This window comes from Lontra canadensis, unplaced genomic scaffold, assembly GCF_010015895.1.
Source record: "Lontra canadensis isolate GAN:19392208 unplaced genomic scaffold, GSC_riverotter_1.0 scaffold39, whole genome shotgun sequence".
Lineage (NCBI taxonomy): Eukaryota > Metazoa > Chordata > Mammalia > Carnivora > Mustelidae > Lontra > Lontra canadensis.
This window is the reverse complement of record NW_022631033.1, coordinates 70,365-93,093: the sequence shown is the minus strand read 5'-3', so window position 1 is coordinate 93,093 and position 22,729 is coordinate 70,365. Positions and strand designations below refer to the sequence as shown.

The window sequence follows — 22,729 nt, the reverse complement described above, 5'->3', positions numbered from 1 at the left end:
CCATGGGAAAAACACCAACTTACTTCAGCCTATCACAGATCAAAGATATATCTTGGAATGTCTGAGATAGCCACTAAAAGAATAATATACTAACATATTGCTAAAAACTTGAAGGTGAGGAAATGTCACATAAAACTATTTAATTATAAAAATGTAATTACAATAGAAAAGTCAAGCAATAAATCAAATAGAAATCACATAGAAAAATAGTGGCTACCAACGCCAGAAATTATATAAATTATATAAATTATGTATTTAAATTATAGTGTATAAGTTATATAAATGTAAATGGCCCAAACCATCCAAAGAAATATAAACATTTTCATATTTCTTTTTTTTTTTGGAGACTAAGATAAAAACTACATCTGAGGATGCAGGATAAAGGATACAAAAAGACACGCCCTTGATTGGGGCCAAAAGAAAGCTGGTACAGGCATGCTACTACTGGATGTAGGAGAGCTTAAGGGAAGAACTATTACCAGGAATAAGGAGGAAGTTTCATCCTGCTAAAATATTTAATCAACCTGGAAATTAAAATACTCCTGGACTTACATCCTGTAACGTAGCTTTGAATACAAAGCAAAAGCTGACAATTAATAAAGGCACTAGAGAAATCCACAGCCAGAATTGGATGAGTCACTGGTAGAAAAGACACACACACACAGGAGTGAGGGAGTATGCAGGAAGTATGACCAACACAGCCGACTTCACCTCACAAGTCCAGAGAGAACACCACAGCTAAAAAACATACATGGTCATTTCTCACTCACACACAGAACCTCCACAATAGGCTGGCCATGTAGTGGATGACAAAGCAAGTCTGAATGCATTTTGGAGTTAAATGCATACAAGCATTTTATCTGAGAAAAGAAAAGATAAAATTAGTAACACTTAATGGACAAAGTATGACTGTTCTTCATGTGTGAACATTTCAGGCACAGTAAACACAAGTAGGATAACAACATGAGATAAACCCAGGGATACGGCAAGTAAACATGAACATTTATCAACATCACACCAATTTTGTTTCAAATATTTCCTCCCATAGTTTTTTTTGCTGTAATTTTTAAAAGTAAATCCAGACATCATATTATTGCAAATGTAAGTAATTTAAAATGAAAATGAACAATACTTCCTAATTATAATCCATCAGCCCATGTTTCTGCTTTCTTATCTGTCTTAAAAATGTCTTTTTATCTTTGGTTTGTTCAAATCAGGATCCACAAATTTCCACACCTTGCATTTTGTTGGTGTGTTTATTATGTGTGGAGGTGTCCTGTAAGGGGTAGGTCCATGATGTCTGTGATCTCTGCAGCTAGCACTGCACTCTGCAGGCAGGAAAGCAGGAAACGCAGGAAAGCAGCCCCTAGGCAGTTTGTCATGGAGGGATGGTTGGGCTTCAATTACACGTTATTTACACAAGCAAGCACCAGGTCAGGTCTGGCCCTCTGCTGACAATTGGCAAACCAAGCCCAGCTTGGCCATTCTGTAAGGAGACAGGCTGACCTAGAGGGGCTGATGGTACATTATGATTTTGCAACTTTCTATAGAAAATAACTCTAAGAGTTATAAAATTAATACATTCTTTTTCAATCTCTCTCTCTCAGCCTGTATTTCCTTATTTTCGGCCTTGGGCCACCTGGCTTTGATCTTCTGCTGGTTCATCCATTATTGAATCAAATAAACTTTTTAGCACATTCTAAAAATCTATTTGTTTGAGAATTTTTCTCTAAGAAAATATGCTTGTCACTGGATTTTCATGTAAACAGGAGCTAAACAGTAATGTGTGTACTTTCAAGATAGTAGGCGTATATATTTAGGTTTTCTTTGGGATTATTGTTAAATATAAATCAGAAGTTACTGTTTATACTGCATATGCTGATTAAAACCAAAAGATAGGCTTTCAAAAAAGAAAAAGAATAACACTCCTCTGAAAAAAATCTCACAAGTTAGAAAGAAGCCTGAACACCAGGGCTGTGCCTTATCAGCAGAGACATTCTATGGTCTTTTCACTCTTACTTATCCTGGGGACAGTGTACACAGGGAGTCAGAATTAATGGAATAAACTCTCCTGGAATCTGTGGCCAAGAACCATGGATCTTGCATCAGACCTTCTGTAACCAATGTTGGCTCTTACCGAGTCCTGGGGGTGAGCAGCTTCTGCCTCTCTTCCTTGGGTTTCATGAGGGTAAAATGAGAACAATAGTATCTGGGTGGTTTTCAAGGTCAAATATTAGACAAACATTGAAGGATCCTGAGCTGCCCTTTCATGTATTCAGAATCCAGTAAATGGTGGTTATCCTATGCTCGGTGCTGCTGTCAGACCTGGTGCTCAGGAGAATGCACTCCAAGGCCTCTTGGAAATAGATGGCACAGGGTTTGAGAATCAAAGTTAGCAAATAATTTCTCCCTTATTAACATTCAGGAGGATTTAATAGAGAAAATATGGAGGGTAAATTAATTCATGACAATGTAGATATTTAAAACAAACATTAAATGTTCTAGAAGATGCATTTTTCATACCTTTTATATTTTCAACATAATCTGTCATGAGAGGGGACTTCAGTGCATGTGTGTGCATGTGTGGGTGGCAGAAAGAAAAAGGCTAAATTAAATAAATATTTACATTGGTTATTCTTGCATGGAAGGAATATAAATAAAAGTTTATTTTGTACATTTTTATATGTTTTATACATTTGCTCTGAAGAGCATGTATTATATTTGTTTTAATAGAAATGTCCACAAATATTTTAATATTTATATTATACATAAATTATGTGTTTGAATGAATTTGGTAGTTCTTGGTAAAATAGGGATATCTGGCAAAATGCACATCATGGTCATTAGTTAATATCACCATTATCCCCTAATAGAATCATCACATCTTTTGATCTTTTCCTGCTAATTGATATTTAGATCTCAAACAAAACTGCATGTCTTTACAGTGTATAACATGATGATTTGATACGCACATGTGTTGTGAAATGATTATATTAACACACCCCTTGCCTCACAGAGATTATGTGTGTGGTGAGAACACTTAAGATCTACTCTCTCAGCACACATCAAAAGTACATACAGCATTGCTAACTAGGAGACCAGGCTGTCCATCACACTCAGGACTGTCCATCATACACAGTGATTAAGTCATAGACCTCTGCTCTGTCCCATTACAGCTACTACATGAGCAGATACCAACTCCTCACAACCCACAGCACCTCCCTGAGAACTAGGTGCTCACATGCCAGGCAATGCCTCTCTAGATGCTTACAGCTCATTTCCCTTCAGAGCAAGTGTATGGAGCCAGATTTCATTTGCATATATGCAAATTTTGTAAATTACACAAAAATCTTTTAATTATACATGTTAATTATTTTTGGTTCATTATTCTCCTTCTTGAATTTAAATATGATTTTCTCTTTAAAATGATTTTCACCGTGGAGACTTTTGATAAAAATTTCCCACTTTTTTTTTTTTAATTTTCTGCAAAAAATGCCTCTGGAATGTGTTTGCTTTTTTTAATATTTAAATATTTTTATAGTACATGCAACTCACAGAAAGAATTAATTCTATATCATTGTAATGATAATTAAGGTAGAAGTGTTTAAAATATTTTTTTTTTGTGGAAAGAAATAATGTGCTCCATGGAGTTATTAGGGAATTGAGAGTCATGTGGGACAGACATATGTGGGAACACTGTCTCCAGAGACCAGGGCAGATTCACAGGAGACACTCAGGGGCTAGAAAATGCCCAAGAATAAAGAATGAGAATTTGCCAGACTTCTAAGATATAATCTGGCAATGTATACAGCAAGCCTAGACTGACATATTTTGGAAAACCTGTCTAGTATTGGACTCACCTATCAAAATTCTTTGGTAGCCAACTTCCTTCCAGAATTTGGCAATCAGCAGTTTGACTGTGACTACAGAGGTGTCTCCAAAATTACAGCTACTATTATTAAAGAAGGTCCTCACAAAATAGGTTGCAGAGAGCATACTGCAGAGATCAGTTTTGTTTTCTTTCTTTACTCCTGGGTTGTGTGTGCATTTTTTCAAAAAGCAGATTTGCACGGTCCTCCGGGATCTACCCATGAGTCAAAACTTTCTTCTTACCCAGGGTTCTCTGGAGAGCTGCCTTGACCTTCTTGTTCCGTAAACTGTAGATGATGGGATTGAGCATGGATGTCACCACTGTGTAGAACAGAGATAGGAGTTTATCTATTCCTGGTGAATGGCTGGCCTTGGGTCTCAAGTAGGTGACAGACCCAGAACCATAGAAGAGCGTCACTACAAGCAGGTGGGAAGAACAGGTGGAAAGAGCTTTACGGCGGCCCTCAGGGGAGGGCATGATCAACACAGCAGCTAGGATCCTGCCATAGGAAGCAATGATTAGTAAAAATGGACTGGAAATGCAAAGAATGGCCACAACAAAAACTGCAGCCTCATTATGGGATATATCACCACAGGCAAGAGCCAGGATAGGGGGAAGGTCACAGAAGAAGTGGTCTATTTCACAGGGGCCACAGAAGTTCAAGGAGAAAATGTAGTTGGTCTGGCCCAAGCCTACCATGCAACCCACTCCCCAGGAAATGACTGCCAACTGGGCACACACCCCACGGCTCATTCGTGTTGCATAGTGGAGAGGGGAGCATATGGCCATGTAGCGGTCAAAAGCCATGGCTGCCAAAAGACAGCACTCGCTGATAGCAAAAAATGTGAAGAAAAACATCTGCGTAGCACACCCCTCCCGGGAGATCCCCCGGGTCTCACTCACAAGGCTCTGCAGCATCTTGGGTATGACTGAGCACGTGTAGCCAATCTCTAAGAGAGACAGGTTGGCCAGGAAGAAGTACATGGGTGTGTGGAGGACTGAGTTGGTCCAGATGGCAAGGGCTATGAGGGCATTTCCCATGAGGGAGGATAAAAACATGAGGAGGATGAGGGTGAATAAAAGGAAACACTGTTCTCTGACCTCAGAGAACTTGGCAAACATGAAGTACTTGACAGACAGGCTGTTTTCCTGCCATGAGGAGCAGCTGAGGTTCATGACCTGGGGAAGAGGACAGCAAGGAAAATGCCATTCAGCTATAAATGCAAATCTCTATATTGCTTTTTTTTTTAAATTTTAAATTTATTTTCAGCATAACAGTATTCATTGTTTTTTGCACCACACCCAGTGCTCCATGCAATCTGTGCCCTCTCCAGTACCCACCACCTGGTTCCCCCACCCTCCCACCCCCCACCCCTTCAAAACCCTCAGATTGTTTTTCAGAGTTCATAGTCTCTCATGGTTCACCTCAGCCCTATATTGCTTTTAATGAGCTCTAGTAAGTCAGAGAGATACACTTCTTACCTGTAATTTTAAAATTCAAAACACACGTCTTCATGCCTTTACCAACCAAATCCTGTTCTGTGTTCACAAAGCCAGGGGATCCAATAAAAAATACACCTAGTCACCAAGCATAAAATTGAAAAAAAATTAACATCAGCTCAATTCTGTCTTCATTTCTTCCTTTAATCAATCATCAAATACTGCCAGATGAAGGTCCTCTCACACCTGTCCTTTTCTTCCTGTTGCTGTTGTCACTGAATTCATTCAGCAGGTGCTTATTGAGCACAGAGTACTCTGCATTTACTGCTGTGGGTCCCGAGATTTCACAACAATAACAACAAAACCCCACAAAAACACACCATTTCTCCCCACATGAAACTTATTTAGTGAAAGAAAGCAGAAATTAAATGGGTATTCAATGAATAAAGAATGTCTCTAATGCAAAGTATTAAAGCCAGGTGTGTCCTGGGGACTGGGTGTTAGAAGGGGACTTGGAGCATGGAGAAGCAGGAGCCCAGGTGTGAGGATCCCCACACCCACTCACACCATGTCTACACTGCATGCTGATTTCACTGCTCAAGATGACAAGCTTCTTTACCTTTAATACTTCTCATATGCCAGCCTTTCCCCATCAAGGGGTTCTTTGCTAAATGGAAATTACCATTGTCTTCAAGTTCAAATTCAAATGTATTCATGTAATTCATGAAAATCCATGGATTGACTCACTGATTATTGATGAAACTTTGATCTTATCCCTTAATAAAGGACTTCATGTTACAGTATTTCCAACTACACACACACTAGCAGCCTCCAGAGTGTGTCATGCTTGCACAGATTTCCTTCTCTTTGTGCTCTTTTTCTTGCAGGGACTTGACATCTGCCTCCCTGATTGTCCACCCAGTCACCTGCCCAGTGCACTCAGATTGCAGGATGGCATCTTCTACTCCCTGGAAATGTCTTCCCCATGCCTGCTCTGCCTTGTCCCCATACTATGTGTGGGTATGCCCCCAGTGTGTTCCCACAATTTGGTAACCTCCATGAGCACACTCACACCTCTCAAGGACAATCAATTGCTCATTTCTTCCTGAGCATAGCCTCAGACACAGACACAGAGATCAGGATGGTATTTTTTACCCCTTCTTACCATTATACCCACCACCATTACCAGTGAGTAAGTTCTCTTGTAACAAGGAAATGCTGGAATGCTAAGCTTTACTCTGGCTGCTGGAACACCTGCCCAGGGGTGCGGAGGCTATTTTCTGAAGTTAAGTGTGATAAAGCTCATCTCTGTCAGATGTCCCAAGTGTGAGAGTTATTTGTCTTTCAATCTAATACATTCCTGACAAAGCATTCCTTGTTCTCTTTGTGGGTGTACTGCCATTCGGCTTGTTCTTTTGGAATGTTATCAAGCAAGATTCTACACAATGTTTGCCATGAAAAGGGAAGAATAAGGAGGAGGTTGGGTGTCCATTGCTCTGGATGCCATCTGTTTATTAGCATAACTGGAGACCATGTTTATCCTACATTTGCTCAGAACACATCACTGTTTATTCCACAGAAACATTTGATGCCAGTATATATAAAACACAAAAGTATGCTTTTTGAGGTTCCAAGTTACTATGAGTAGACAAGTATATTAGGTGTATTCACAAAAACATATGTACAAAAAAATTGCATATGCGCATATATCAGTACCTCCACACAGAAACACACACATGCAATTCCATACTGAGGAGCATAGGGATTAAGAGTATTTTGGAGATACTCTATCTGGGTTCAAATCCAAATACAGCCATCTAATGCTGGGTCAAAGTTAACTTTACTTAAACTACCTGTTTCTTCAGTTTTCCCACTTATAAAAGGAGGTGATAGTGGTATGTCCCTAATGGTGTTGCTATGAGGATTAAGTGAGTTAATTCCCATAAAAGCACTTAGAAAAGTGACTCAGTATGCAGTATTGGTCATCATCATGCCTGTGTCCATGTTTATGTTACCATAGATTTCCTTCGTATAATCCCTCTTGGGGAATTTTTTAAACATTTTTTAAGATTTATTTTCAGCGTAACAGTATTCATTGTTTTTGCACCACACCCAGTACTCCATGCAATCCCTGCTCTCTTCAATACCCACCACCGGGTTCCCCCAACCTCCCACCCCCCGCCCCTTCAAAACCCTCAGATTGTTTTTCAGAGTCCATAGTCTCTCATGGTTCACCTCCCCTTCCAATTTCCCTCAACTCCCTTCTCCTCTCTAACTCCCCTTGTCCTCCATGTTATTTGTTAGCTCCACAAATAAGTGAAACCATATGATAATTGACCTCTCTGCTTGACTTATTTCACTCAGCATAATCTCTTCCAGTCGTCTTGGGGAATTTTTTTATCCCAATCTTTAATCATCTCTCCTGATTCATTATTTTCATTCCCTTCTCATGTTTTGCTTGGCACCTGCCCTGATGGAGAGAAGAACAGTAGAAAACATACACAGACAAACATAGACACATGAAAATGTCACCTGAACATTATGTCTTGAGATAAAACCCTTGCATTATGGATCATTTTAATCTACTGATTGCAAAATTGGCCCAAGTTGAGGATGGGAACAAATGGACCAATTCAAACCTGGGAAATATGAAATAACAACTCTGCAAAATGACAGAGTCCCAATGCATGTGACTATTGAAAAGTTGCTCACACATCAGGTAGTCTATTATAATGTATTTACATGTATATTAAAGCATTTGTAAGCATTCTCCTTGCACTGTAATTAATTAATGTGTATAGTTCCCATGAAGTAATGCAGGTGCAGGTGCCAGGTGTCTGCAGAAAGAACATCAAGCCAGTAGAATCACTGGGTTTGAATATTGCTTCTGTCTCTCCCCTCACACAGTTTCTTGACTTAATATTTCTGATTCATCATTTCCATGTAAAGGAAAGATGATGAAGCCCTTCCTATCGTTCCTGCTGTGTTGTTTTGAGTTAAAAATGCAAACACTGTAGAGGCAAACCATGAATAAAAAAGTAAGAAATGGTGTTAAAATGCAATTTATCAGTGTCAAAACTTCTTGTTTTTTTTTTTAAACATCATGTTATATGGTCTCATTCATATGTGAGATATAAGCAATAGCACAGAGGACCATAGGTGAAAGGAGAGAAAACTGGAGTCAGGGGGATTCAGAGAGGGAGAAAAACCACGAGAGACTGTGGACTCTGGGAAACAAACCAAGGGCTTCAAAGGGGAGGTGGGTGGGGCAAAGTGGTAGCCAGGTAATGGGCATTAAGAAGGGCACATGTTGGGGTGCCTGGGTGGCTCAGTGGGTTAAAGCCTCTGCCTTCAGCTCGGGTCATGATCCCAGAGTTCTGGGATCAAGCCCTGCATTGGGCTCTCCGCTCAGTGGGGAGCCTGCTTCCTCCTCTCTCTCTGCCTGCTTCTCTGCCTACTTGTGATCTCTGTCTGTCAAATAAATAAATAAATAAATACATAATCTTAAAAAAAAAGAAGGGCACATGTTGTGATGAGCACACTGAAGGTTTTGGAGGGTAGAGGGGTGGGGATGTTAGTTGAGCCTAGTGGTGCATATTAGGAGGGCAAGTATTGCATGGGGGCACTGGGTGTGGTGCATAAACAATGAATCTTGGGACACTGTAAAAATAAAATAAAAAAAGAAGTGTCCTATCAAGAGTCCATGACCAAGCAAATGGTACTGTCATATAACCTGAAGATATAGACGTTTCATGCCTGGTGAGAAATTTTATTTGTAGATTCCTATTCCAATGTAATAAAGATTAAGTGGCCCTAAATACCGGTGAGATTCTGAAGGTTTAAGTATCGAGGTGCACTTTGAGTGTCAGTTGCATATATGAGAGAATTAGGAGGGAACTAAGGCAATTTTACTGGCTCAGCTTCACGTGCTGCCTTGCCCAGCCCTCAGAGCCAAGACAAGCTCTCAGTATGCCATTCTGGTTTGGAAATAATCCAACATAAGTGATTGATTCATTTTGGGTCATCATCACATAGTTAGAAATATTCCTTGACTGACTCAGCCTCTTCTGAATCTCTCTTTTCATAACAAAATGTCTTTTTTCTTCCTATCAACCAAAGGAAAACATGTTCTATGTTACTAGATATTGTATCTGAAACACTTAGAAGAGTGCCTGGGGTACAAGAGACATTATTATTATGTCTCATTATTATGAAATTTTCATTTCTGAATCTCTTAATAGGAGGCAGCACTTATGTAAATGGCTCATTATGGATTATAGAGATGTTCACCCATTGCTTTCCACAATTTCCCTGCAGTTGCTGCACCAAGGACCTGATAACAAGGTGATGCCTTAACATGGCACAGCAGAAACTATTTTATCATTTGATTGGACCCAGGTATGCTAGAAAATCCAGATATTTCCTTCCCCAACAGTAACAGATATTTCCTTTGAAATAATTAATTTAGAACAACTCACAGGAATCTTATGATAGGAATACTGGTAAACCGAGTAAGTTATACTCTTCAGAGTAGGAAGAAAACCACTGATTAAAGTTGTGGTCAGCAGTGAAGAATGCTTTGGGTTTGTCTATCCATGTCCCCATTGTAATCCACTGTCTTCTACAGCCCTCATTTCTTAAGACAGCCACTGTGCCACATACCTGTAATTATAACATTTGAGGGAAAAACTAGCTGGTTGTTGCTTCTGATGAGCCACTCCCTGATTTTCTCTGCATCCTCCCCCTACCTTACAGCCTCTCCCACTCCAGTTGATGGAAGTCCGCTAGTTCTCTAAGACTGTGTACCCAGAAGATTTTGTGGTAGTCAGGGCCACATCTGGTCTCAGGAAGACTGTATGTCTCATGGGAGAGCATCACATCCCTCAAGCCATACCTGCAAAGCTCCCCACTCCCCCCACAAAAAGCGTGGAAGGCTGGGCCAATCACAGGGTGATATAGTTGATCCCTCCTCCTTCTTAACTAACAGTGGAGTATGAACATGTTATATTTTAATTCTTCTTGTTCTGGGTCTGTACCCTCCCTTTCCCCCTCCCCCAGGAGGCACATTTCCTTCTCACTGGAGAGTGTCAGGAAGTTTGATTCTGTCTCTTAGGAATTGTCATGGGCAGGTCTTTCTCTGTTGGTGAATGCTAACATTTAGGGCAACAGAAGTAAATGTAAAGGACTGAAAACTCAATAGTTAAATATAACGAATAGCTTATATTACAGGTAACTGCTATTACAGTCTTTGTGCAGAGTATGTATCAATACAATAAAATGCATTGTTGCATCCAAATCTTTGGCAGCTCTAAATTATTAATATGAAAGCTTCAGATTTTAAATTTGTTGTCTGATTAAGCAAAAGAAATTTATTGCACAATTTATGAATCATATCAAGACATATAGTTATGAAAAGTACATCATCAACTTTCATGTCACATTATATTGATGCAATTATTATTTATTCTTATAAAAGACTCAAGTAATAAGTCATAACAATCTTTTAATAAGTCATAATAATCTTTTAGTTACACATGAGTTTGATAAAGAATCTACTGTTTTCTATCAAAACTAATAATAAAATGGTCAAAAGTCAAAGGGTATATATTAAGACAGTGGAAAAAACTGTAAGGTACTGAATGCTTATTATTTAAGTGATAAAACACAGTGAGTAAGGTACTATATACTCATTATTGTCATGCTACAAAGGTGAAGGGTAGAGAATAAAGAAGAAGAAAGTGTTATTTAGGTAAAAAATTCCCCTTATTGCTGTCCCTTCAAATGAAATGTGTACAATAACTTCTTTGGAATTCCATATAAAGAGCTTATTGTTCCAACTGTATATATTCTGGCTTATACTTTTAGCTTTTAGTACTCCTGAATTAGAGCCTGAATGCTTGAATATGATTTTTTTATTGTGTTATGTTAGTCACCATACAGTACATCAATTTTTTAATCAGTGTTCCAAGATTCATTGTTAACATGTAACACCCAGTGCTCCATGAAACCTGTGCCCTCCTTAATAACCATCACTAGGCTCATTCATTCCCCCACCCCTCTCCCCTCTAAAACCTTCAGTTTGCTTCTCAGAGTCCACAGTCTCTTGTGGTTCGTCTCCCCCTCCAATTTCCCCAAATTCACTTTTCCCTTCCTTTGCCTAACATCCTCCATGCTATTCCTCATGTTCCACAAATAAGTGAAACCATATGATAATTGACTTTCTCTGCTTGACTTATTTCACCCAGCATAATCCCCTTCAGTCCCATCTATACTGATGCAAAAATTGGGAGTTCATCCTTTCTGATGGCTGAGTAATATGCCATTGGATATAGAGACCATATCTTCTTTATCCATTCATCTGTTGAAAGTCATCTTGTCTCTTCCTACAGTTTGGCTATTGTGAACATTGCTGCTATGAACATTGGGGTAGAGATGGCCCTTCTTTTCACTCCATCTATATCATGGGGGTAAATATGCAGTAGTGCAATTGCCAGGTCATAAGGTAGCTCTATTTTTAATTTTTGAGGAATCCCCACACTGTTTTCCAAAGTGGCTTCACCAACTTGTATTCTCATCAACAGTGTAAGAGGCTTCCCCTTTCTGCACATACTTTCCAATGCTTGTTGTTTCTTCCCTTATCATTTTTTTCTACTCTAACTGGTGTAAGGTGGTATCTCAATATGGTGGTTTTTTTTAAATTTTCAGCATAACAGTATTCATTGTTTTTGCACCACACTCAGTGCTCCATGCAATCCGTGCCCTCTCTAATACCCACCACCTGGTTCCCTCTACCTCCCAACCCCTGCTCCTTCAAAACCCTCAGATTGTTTTTCAGAGTCCATAGTCTCTCATGGTTCACCTCCCCTTCCAATTTCCCTCAACTCCCTTCTCCTCTCCATCTCCCCTTGTCCTCCATGCTATTTGTTATGCTCCACAAATAAGTGAAACCATATGATAATTGACTCTCTCTGCTTGACTTATTTCACTCAGCATAATGTCTTCCAGTCCCATCCATGTTGCTACACAGTTGGGTATTCCTCCTTTCTGATGGAGGCATAATACTCCATAGTGTATATGGATCACATCTTCCTTATCCAGTCGTCCGTTGAAGGCATCTTGGTCTTTCCACAGTTTGGCAACTGTGGCCATTGCTGCTATAAACATTGGGGTACAGATGGCCCTTCTTTTCACTCCATCTGTATCTTTGGGGTAAATACCCAGTAGCGCAATATGTTTTTTCTTTTCAAACAACTTTTATTTATTTATTTATTTTATATCTTTTCAGTGGAACAGCATTCATTGTTTTTGCACCACACCCAGTGTTTTGATTTGAACTTCCCTGATGGCTATCGATAATGAACATTTTCTTATGTGTCTGTTAGCCATTTGTATGTCTTCATTGGAGAAATGTCTGTTCATGTCTTCAGCCCATTTTTTTGACTTGTTTATTTGTTTTTTGGGCGTTGAGTTTGAGGAGTTCTTTATAGAACTTGGATATCAGCCCTTTGTAGTTATTCTAGTCTGAAGATACTCATTTGCGAATATCTTCTCCCATTCTTTGGTTTGCCTCTTTGTTTTGTTGATTGTTTCCTTTGCTGTTCAGAAGCTTTTGATCTTGATGAAGTCCCAAAAGTTCATTTTTGCTTCTGTTTTCCTTGTCTTTGGAGATATGTCTTGAAAGAAGTTGCTGTAGCCAATGTCGAAGAGATTACTGCCTATATTCTCCTCCAGGGTTTGGATGGATTCCTGTCTCACATTGAGGTCTTTCTTCCATTTTGAGTTTATCTTTGTGTATGGTGTAAGAGAATGGTCTAGCTTCATTTTTCTGTATATAGCTGTCCAATTTCCCCAGCACCATTTATTGAAGAGACTGTCTTTTTTCCATTGGATATTTTTTCCTGCTTTGGTGAAGGTTATTTGACCATAGAGTTGGGGGTCCATATCTGGGGCTCTCTACTCTATTCCCCTGGTCTATGTGTCTGTTTTTGTGCCAGTACGATGCTGTCTTTGTGGTCACAGCTTTGTAATAAACCTTGAAATCAGGCCAATCGATGCTCCAGCTTTGTTTTTCTCTTTCAATATTTCTTGGTGGACCCATGGAGTTCAAAAATAATCACATTACTAAGATTTCTCATCAACAAGATCTCTGGAGAGATCTAATTATACTTATCTATATCTTTATTTCCTTTAATGTTATATGAATGCCTTGGTTTCTACTTTAAATCATGTTCTATTGCATTTACTGATCTAATTTGCAAAAGAGTTGATAAAATTTTCAACTTTTATAAATAATTTTTTTCTTAGAAAACAGATCAGTATTCCTTGTCTTCAAGAGAGGAAAATAATTAAGATATTTCTGTTGAAATGCAAAGGAGTTCTGCTTGATTTACAAAGATGAAGTGCTTACATCTTGTTGGAATTAGAGAAACTTAGATTTCTAATTGTCTATGTTGCTTGAATCATAGGAATTTTAAAAATTTTAAAACAAAGCAAGACTGGGGCACCTGGGTGGCTCAGTGGGTTAAGTCTCTGCCTTTGGTTCAGCTCATGGTCTCGGGGTCCTGGGGTCAAGCCCTGCATCAGGCTCTCTGCTCAGCAGGGAGCCTGCTTTCTTCTCTCTTTCTGCCTGCCTCTCTGCCTACTTGTTATCTCTCTCTCTGTCAAATAAATAAATAAAATCTTTAAAAAAACAAAAAGCAATGCAAGACTGATTATTGGCAACAAGGCAACTTACAAAGAAAAAATACCTCACTTACCAAAATTAAAGCCTAAACTAAAGCAAATATCCTGACTATTTTATTAACAGGAGACCTCCATTGTTTTACTACTAGTAGTACTATAAAGGCAGTGTTTCATATAATTACAAAATATAAATTATGTAAATACAATAAACTTACCCCCTCCCTCAAAAGAAAAACCTAATGCTGTCTCAAAACTGTCCTGTGTGGCCTGGAGCGACTCAAAACCACTCTTAGAGATTTTATGTATGAATGACAGAAACAGTTTGCTTTAGGTACTGACCACGGGGTGGCAGAGCGAATCTCAGGCTCTCAGGACAGTACTGGATGCCAGTTTGACTCCTGGTTTGTCTCCTCCAGCACTTGCAACAGTTTTCTAAATGTCTGGTTACTTCCCCAAAATATCTACAAAATATATATTTCACCCCATGAATCTTACCTGAACTGTGGTTAAAATGATAAGCAAGAAAGAAAGAGATAAACATCAATAATGAGAAGCACTGGGAAGTTCCTAGGTACTTGTTTTCCTCTGAAATTTGTAGTTAGAGTAGAACTAGACAACCTTATCTTCTGCCCATACTTGTTCATTTGGAAAGAAAAGCTGACTTGGTACAGGTCGAATTTCCATGATCTGGTCACTCTCAGAAGTCAGAACCAAAAAGGGATGGGGCTTCAAAAAGAAGGTTCCCCTTTATCTGCACCCTCACCAACATCTGTTGTTTCTTGCCCTGTTAATTTTTGCCATTCTGACTTGTGTGAGGTGGTATCTCACTGTGGTTTTGATTTGTATTTTCCTGATGCTGGGTGATGTTGAGTATCTTTTCATGTGTATGTTAGCCATTTGTATACATTCTTTGGAGAAGTGTCTGTTCATGTCTTCTGCCCATTTTTTGATGTGATCATTTGGGGTTTTTTTTTGGTGTTGAGTTTGAGAAGTTCTTTATAGATCTTGGATACCAGCCCTTTATCTGTAATGTCATTTGCAAATATCATCTCCCATTCCATAAGTTGCCTTTTACTTTTGTTTTTCCTTTGCTGTGCAAAAGCCTTTTATCTTTTTTTTAAACTGTATTTTATTTTTTCAATGAATCTTGGAACACTGAAAGAATAGAATAAAGTTTAAAAAAAAAACCCCAAAAGCCTTTTATCTTGATGAAATCCCAATAGTTCATTTTTGCTTTTTTTCCCCTTGCCTTTAGAGACATGTCTAGCAAGAAGTTACTATGGTCAAGATCAAAGAGGTTGCTGCCTGTGTTCTTTTCTAAAACATCTGAACGTCCTTTGTATATTGGTCATTTCAGTATCAATTTTGCAAAGCTCTTCAGGACATTTTTCTATTAGGTTTTCTGTCTTTTTCTTCTTGACTTATAGGTAGTCTTCATATGTTCTGGTCTAACTTTTTGGTGTATTAAAAACACCTTATCCCATTCTATGGTTTGACTTTTCACTTCCATAATAGTATCTTCTGATTAACAGAAGTTTCTAGACTAATGAGGTCCTATCTGCCAGTCGTTACTGTATAGTTCACATAAATAACTACTTTTGCTTTATTATTTTTTTAATTAATCATTTTTTAAAATTTATTTTCAGCATAACAGTATTCATTGTTTTTGTAACACACCCAGTGCTCCATGCATTCTGTGCCCTCTCTAATACCCACCACCTGGTTCCCCTTTTTTTTAAACTTTGTCAACACCAAGATCATGGACACATTCAACAGGATATTTTCCCCAGATGGTTTAATGTTTTGCCATTCAAATTTATGATATCTAAAACCTACAGAAATAATTTTTGAGAGAAAAGTGTCAATATTTTTAGGGACACCCAATCAACAAAGTGCCATTTATTTTGTTAAAATATTGCCCCTTGTCCTCTTTGCTGCTAAATTTGTTACAAATCTAATGTCCAGATTCATGTAGGTCTGTTTAGAGATCTTCTATTGTGTTTCATTGTTCTCCTTGTCTATTCCTGTACCATAAGATACTTTAATTACTGTCTCTTTAAAATAAATATTGATATCAAGTATTCTAACAACTCCAACTTTGTTCAAGAGGGTAAAGTTGCAAGCCTGCCTCCCTCATGAACATAATCCGAAATTCTAAGGTAATTATTAACATTTTTAATCTAACAATTTATAAAAAAAGGAAAATAGATTATAATGAAGTTGATTTTACTTCAGGAATTCAAAGCTCTTGAATGTTAAAAAGTCAATCAATATAATATACTATATTAGCAAAAACAAAAAGAGAATATCATATAATCATTCCAATAGATGTAAGAAACCTTTGGTAAAATATAGCATCAATTTAAATTAACATAAAATGAACAGCATTCTCGCAATAGAAGAGAACTTTCCATATCTGATAAAGGATAGATGTAAAAGTACTATAACAAGAGAAGGTCATCCTTATGCTTAAAAAAAATCCAAGAAAATTGAAGAACCAATCATTTTAATATTAATTGCCCAGAGTTATAATTATGACATGTCATCAAGAGATGAAGTCTAAAAATTCTGGGACATGTGTGCAAGAATATTTGAAATATTTAGCATCCAGCACATCTTGTACACCAAAGTCACAACAGATGTTTAATAATCAGAATAGACACTGCCTAATAGCCCTCACTTTTCTGCATGTGATATCAGCTCTGTAAATGAGGATCAACACCTCGTTAATTTTTTTTTAGTTTATCATATTTAAAAAAAAATTTTAATTATTCTCAGTGTAACAGTATTCATTGTTTTTGCAACACACACAGTGCTCCATGCAATCTGTGCCCTCTTCAATACCCACCACCTGGTTCCCCCAACCTCCCACCCCTGGCCCCTTCAAACCACTCAAATTATTTTTCAGAGTCCATAGCCTCTCATGGTTCATCTCCCCTTCCAATTTCCCTCAACTCCCTTCTCCTAACTCCCCTTGTCTTCCATGCTATTTGTTATGCTCCACAAATAAGTGAAACCATATGATAATTGACTCTCTCTGCTTGTCTTATTTCACTCAGCATCATCTCTTCCAGTCCCGTCCAGGTTGCTACAAAAGTTGGGTATTCATCCTTTCTGATGGAGGCATAATACTCCACAGTGTATATGGACCACATCTTCCTTATCCATTCATCCGTTGAAAGGCATCTTGGTTCTTTCCACAGTTTGGCGACCATGGCCATTGCTGCTATAAACATTGGGGTACAGATGGCCCTTCTTTTCACTCCATCTGTATCTTTGGGGTAAATACCCAGTAGTGCAATTGCAGGGTCATAGGGAAGCTCTATTTTTAATTTCTTGAGGAATCTTCACACTATTCTCCAAAGTGGCTGCACCAACTTGCATTCCCACCAACAGTGTAAGAGGGTTCCCCTTCCTCTACATCCCCTCCAACACATATTGTTTCCTGTCTTGCTAATTTTGGCCATTCTAACTGGTGTAAGGTGATATCTCAATGTGTTTTTTTTAATTTTATTTTTTATAAACATATATATTTTTCCCCAGGGGTACAGGTCTGTGAATCGCCAGGTTTACACACTTCACCACACTCACCATAGCACATACCCTCCCCAATGTCCATAATAACCCCACCCCCCCCTCCCAACCCCCCTCCCCCCCAGCAACCCTCAGTTTGTTTTGTGAGATTAAGAGTCACTTATGGTTTATCTCCCTCCCAATCCCATCTTGCTTCATTTACTCTTCTCCTACCCCCTTAACCCCCATGTTGCATCTCCTCTCCCTCATATCAGGGAGATCATATGATATTTGTCTTTCTCCGATTGACTTATTTCGCTAAGCATGATACCCTCTAGTTCCATCCATGTCGTCGCAAATGGCAAGATTTCATTTCTTTTGATGGCTGCATAGTATTCCATTGTGTATATATACCACATCTTCTTTATCCATTCATCTGTTGATGGACATCTAGGTTCTTTCCATAGTTTGGCTATTGTAGACATTGCTGCTATAAACATTCAGGTGCACGTGCCCCTTCGGATCACTACGTTTGTATCTTTAGGGTAAATACCCAGCAGTGCAATTCCTGGGTCATAGGGAAGTTCTATTTTCAACATTTTGAGGAACCTCCATGCTGTTTTCCAGAGTGGTTGCACAAGCTTGCATTCCCACCAACAGTGTAGGAGGGTTCCTCTTTCTCCACATCCTTGCCAGCATCTGTCATTTCCTGACTTGTTAATTTTAGCCATTCTGACTGGTGTGAGGTGGTATCTCATTGTGGTTTTGATTTGTATTTCCCTGATGCCGAGTGATGTGGAGCACTTTTTCATGTGTCTGTTGGCCATCTGGATGTCTTCTTTGCAGAAATGTCTGTTCATGTCTTCTGCCCATTTCTTGATTGGATTATTTGTTCTTTGGGTGTTGAGTTTGCTAAGTTCTTTATAGATTCTGGACACTAGCCCTTCATCTGATATGTCGTTTGCAAATATCTTCTCCCATTCTGTCAGTTGTCTTTTGGTTTTGTTAACTGTTTCCTTTGCTGTGCAAAGGCTTTTGATCTTGATAAAATCCCAATAGTTCATTTTTGCCCTTTCTTCCCTTGCCTTTGGCGATGTTCCTAGGAAGATGTTGCTGTGGCTGAGGTCGAAGAGGTTGCTGCCTGTGTTCTCCTCAAGGATTTTGATGGATTCCTTTCTCACATTGAGGTCCTTCATCCATTTTGAGTCTATTTTTGTGTGTGGTGTAAGGAAATGATCCAATTTCATTTTTCTGCATGTGGCTATCCAATTTTCCCAACACCATTTATTGAAAAGGCTGTCTTTTTTCCATTGGACATTCTTTCCTGCTTTGTCAAAGATTAGTTGACCATAGAGTTGAGGGTCTATTTCTGGGCTCTCTATTCTGTTCCATTGATCTATGTGTCTGTTTTTGTGCCAGTACCATGCTGTCTTGATGATGACAGCTTTGTAGTAGAGCTTGAAGTCTGGGATTGTGATGCCACCAACTTTGGCTTTCTTTTTCAATATTCCTTTGGCTATTTGAGGTCTTTTCTGGTTCCATATAAATTTTAGGATTATTTGTTCCATTTCTTTGAAAAAAATGGATGGTACTTTGATAGGAATTGCATTAAATGTGTAGATTGCTTTAGGTAGCATAGACATTTTCACAATATTTATTCTTCCAATCCAGGAGCATGGAACATTTTTCCATTTCTTTGTGTCTTCCTCAATTTCTTTCATGAGTACTTTATAGTTTTCTGTGTATAGATTCTTAGTCTCTTTGGTTAGGTTTATTCCTAGGTATCTTATAGTTTTGGGTGCGATTGTAAATGAGATTGACTCCTTAATTTCTCTTTCTTCTGTCTTGTTGTTGGTGTAGAGAAATGCAACTGATTTCTGTGCATTGATTTTATACCCTGACACTTTACTGAATTCCTGTACCAGTTCTAGCAGTTTTGGAGTGGAGTATTTTGGGTTTTCCACATATAGTATCATATCATCTGCGAAGAGTGATAGTTTGACTTCTTTGCCGATTTGGATGCCTTTAATTTCTTTTTGTTGTCTGATTGCTGAGGCTAGGACTTCTAGTACTATGTTGAATAGCAGTGGTGATAACGGACATCCCTGCCGTGTTCCTGACCTTAGCGGAAAAGCTTTCAGTTTTTCTCCATTGAGAATGATATTTGCGATGGGTTTTTCATAGATGGCTTTGATAATATTGAGGTATGTGCCCTCTATCCCTACACTTTGAAGAGTCTTGATCAGGAAGGGATGCTGTACTTTGTCAAATGCTTTTTCAGCATCTATGGAGAGTATCATATGGTTCTTGTTCTTTCTTTTATTAATGTGTTGTATCACATGGATTGATTTACGGATGTTGAACCAACCTTGCAGCCCTGGAATAAATCCCACTTGGTCGTGGTGAATAATCCTTTTAATGTACTGTTGAATCCTATTGGCTAGTATTTTGGTGAGAATTTTTGCATCTGTGTTCATCAAGGATATTGGTCTGTAGTTCTCTTTTTTGATGGGATCCTTGTCTGGTTTGGGGATCAAGGTGATGCTGGCCTCATAAAATGAGTTTGGAAGTTTTCCTTCCATTTCTATTTTTTGGAACAGTTTCAGGAGAATAGGAATTAGTTCTTCCTTAAATGTTTGGTAGAATTCCCCCGGGAAGCCGTCTGGCCCTGGGCTTTTGTTTGTTTGGAGATTTTTGATGACTGTTTCAATCTCCTTACTGATTATGGGTCTGTTCAGGCTTTCTATTTCTTCCTGGTTCAGTTGTGGTAGTTTATATGTCTTTAGGAATACATCCATTTCTTCCAGATTGTCAAATTTGTTGGCGTAGAGTTGCTCATACATAATATGTTCTTATGATTGTCTGTATTTCTTTGGTGTTAGTTGTGATCTCTCCTCTTTCATTCATGATTTTATTTATTTGGGTCCTTTCTCTTTTCTTTTTGATAAGTCTGGCCAGGGGTTTATCAATCTTATTAATTCTTTCAAAGAACCAGCTCCTAGTTTCGTTGATTTGTTCTATTGTTTTTTTTTGTTTCAATTTCATTGATTTCTGCTCTGATCTTTATGATTTCTCTTCTCCTGCTGGGTTTAGGGTTTCTTTCTTGTTCTTTCTCCAGCTCCTTTAGGTGTAGGGTTAGGTTGTGTACCTGAGACCTTTCTTGTTTCTTGAGAAAGTCTTGTACCGCTATATATTTTCCTCTCAGGACTGCCTTTGTTGTGTCCCACAGATTTTGAACCGTTGTATTTTCATTATCATTTGTTTCCATGAATTTTTTCAATTCTTCTTTAATTTCCTGGTTGACCCATTCATTCTTTAGAAGGATGCTGTTTAGTCTCCATATATTTGGGTTCTTTCCAAATTTCCTCTTGTGATTGAGTTCTAGCTTCAGAGCATGGTGGTCTGAAAATATGCAGGGAATGATCCCAATCTTTTGATACCGGTTGAGACCTGATTTAGGACTGAGGATGTGATCTATTCTGGAGAATGTTCCATGGGCACTAGAGATGAATGTGTATTCTGTTGCTTTGGGATGAAATGTTCTGAATATATCTGTGATGTCCATCTGGTCCAGTGTGTCATTTAAGGCTTTTATTTCCTTGTTGATCTTTTGCTTGGATGATCTGTCCATTTCAGTGAGGGATGTGTTAAAGTCCCCTACTATTATTGTATTATTGTTGATGTGTTTCTTTGATTTTGTTATTAATTGGTTTATATAGTTGGCTGCTCCCACGTTAGGGGCATAGATATTTAAAATTGTTAGATCTTCTTGTTGGACAGATCCTTTGAGGATGATATAGTGTCCTTCCTCATCTGTTATTATAGTCTTTGGCTTAAAATCTAATTGATCTGATATAAGGATTGCCACTCCTGCTTTCTTCTGATGTCCATTAGCATGGTAAATTCTTTTCCACCCCCTCACCTTAAATCTGAAGGTGTCTTTGGGTCTAAAATGAGTTTCTTGTAGGCAACATACAGATGGGTTTTGTTTTTTTATCCATTCTGATACCCTGTGTCTTTTGATTGGGGTATTTAGCCCATTAACATTCAGGGTAACTATTGAGAGATATGAATTTAGTGTCATTGTATTGCCTGTAAGGTGACTGTTATTGTATATTGTTTCTGTTCCTTTCTGATCTACTACTTTTAGGCTCTCTCTTTGCTTAGAGGACCCCTTTCAATATTTCCTGTAGAGCTGGCTTGGTGTTTGCAAATTCTTTTAGTTTTTGTTTGTCCTGGAAGCTTTTAATCTCTCCTTCTATTTTCAATGATAGCCTAGCTGGATATAGTATTCTTGGCAGCATGTTTTTCTCGTTTAGTACTCTGAATATATCATGCCAGCTCTTTCTGGCCTGCCAGATCTCTGTGGGTAAGTCTGCTGCCAATCTAATATTTTTACCATTGTATGTTACAGACTTCTTTTCCCGGGCTGCTTTCAGGATTTTCTCTTTGTCACTAAGACTTGTAAATTTTACTATTAGGTGACGGGGTGTGGACCTATTCTTATTGATTCTGAGGGGGATTCTCTGAGCCTCCTGGATTTTGATGTTTGTTGCCTTTGCCATATTGGGGAAATTCTCTCCAATAATTCTCTCCATTATACCTTCTGCTCCCCTCTCTTTCTTCTTCTTCTGGAATCCCAATTATTCTAATGTTGTTTCATCTTATGGTGTCACTTATCTCTCGAATTCTGCCCTCATGGTCCAGTAGCTGTTTGTCCCTCTTTTGCTCAGCTTCTTTATTCTCTGTCATTTGGTCTTCTATATTGCTAATTCTTTCTTCTGCCTCATTTATCCTAGCAGTGAGAGCCTCCATTTTTGATTGCACCTCATTAATAGCTTTTTTGATTTCAACTTGATTAGATTTTAGTTCTTTTATTTCTCCAGAAAGGGCTTTTATATCTCCCAAGAGGGTTTCTCTAATATCTTCCATGCCTTTTTCGAGCCCGGCTAGAACCTTGAGAATTGTCATTCTGAACTCTAGATCTGACATATTACCAATGTCTGTATTGATTAGGTCCCTAGCCTTTGGTACTGCCTCTTGTTCTTTTTTTTTTTGTGGTGAATTTTTTCGCCTTGTCATTTTGTCCAGATAAGAGTATATGAAGGAACAAGTAAAATACTAAAAGGGTGGCAACAACCCCAGGAAAATATGCTTTAGCCAAATCAGAAGAGATCCCAAATTGTGAGGGTGGGGAAGGGGATATAAAGAGGTTCAGAAAGA

At 38.5% G+C, this 22,729-nt stretch overlaps 1 protein-coding gene across 1 annotated transcript; it reads right to left on the bottom strand.

Annotated features, from left to right (window-relative positions):
- Positions 1 to 4,084: 4,084 nt before the first annotated feature.
- Positions 4,085 to 5,047, bottom strand: LOC116874918 (olfactory receptor 10C1-like). The gene has a single exon (XM_032869976.1). The coding sequence runs from the start codon at positions 5,045 to 5,047 to the stop codon at positions 4,085 to 4,087; it is 963 nt and encodes a 320-aa protein (XP_032725867.1).
- Positions 5,048 to 22,729: the final 17,682 nt, after the last annotated feature.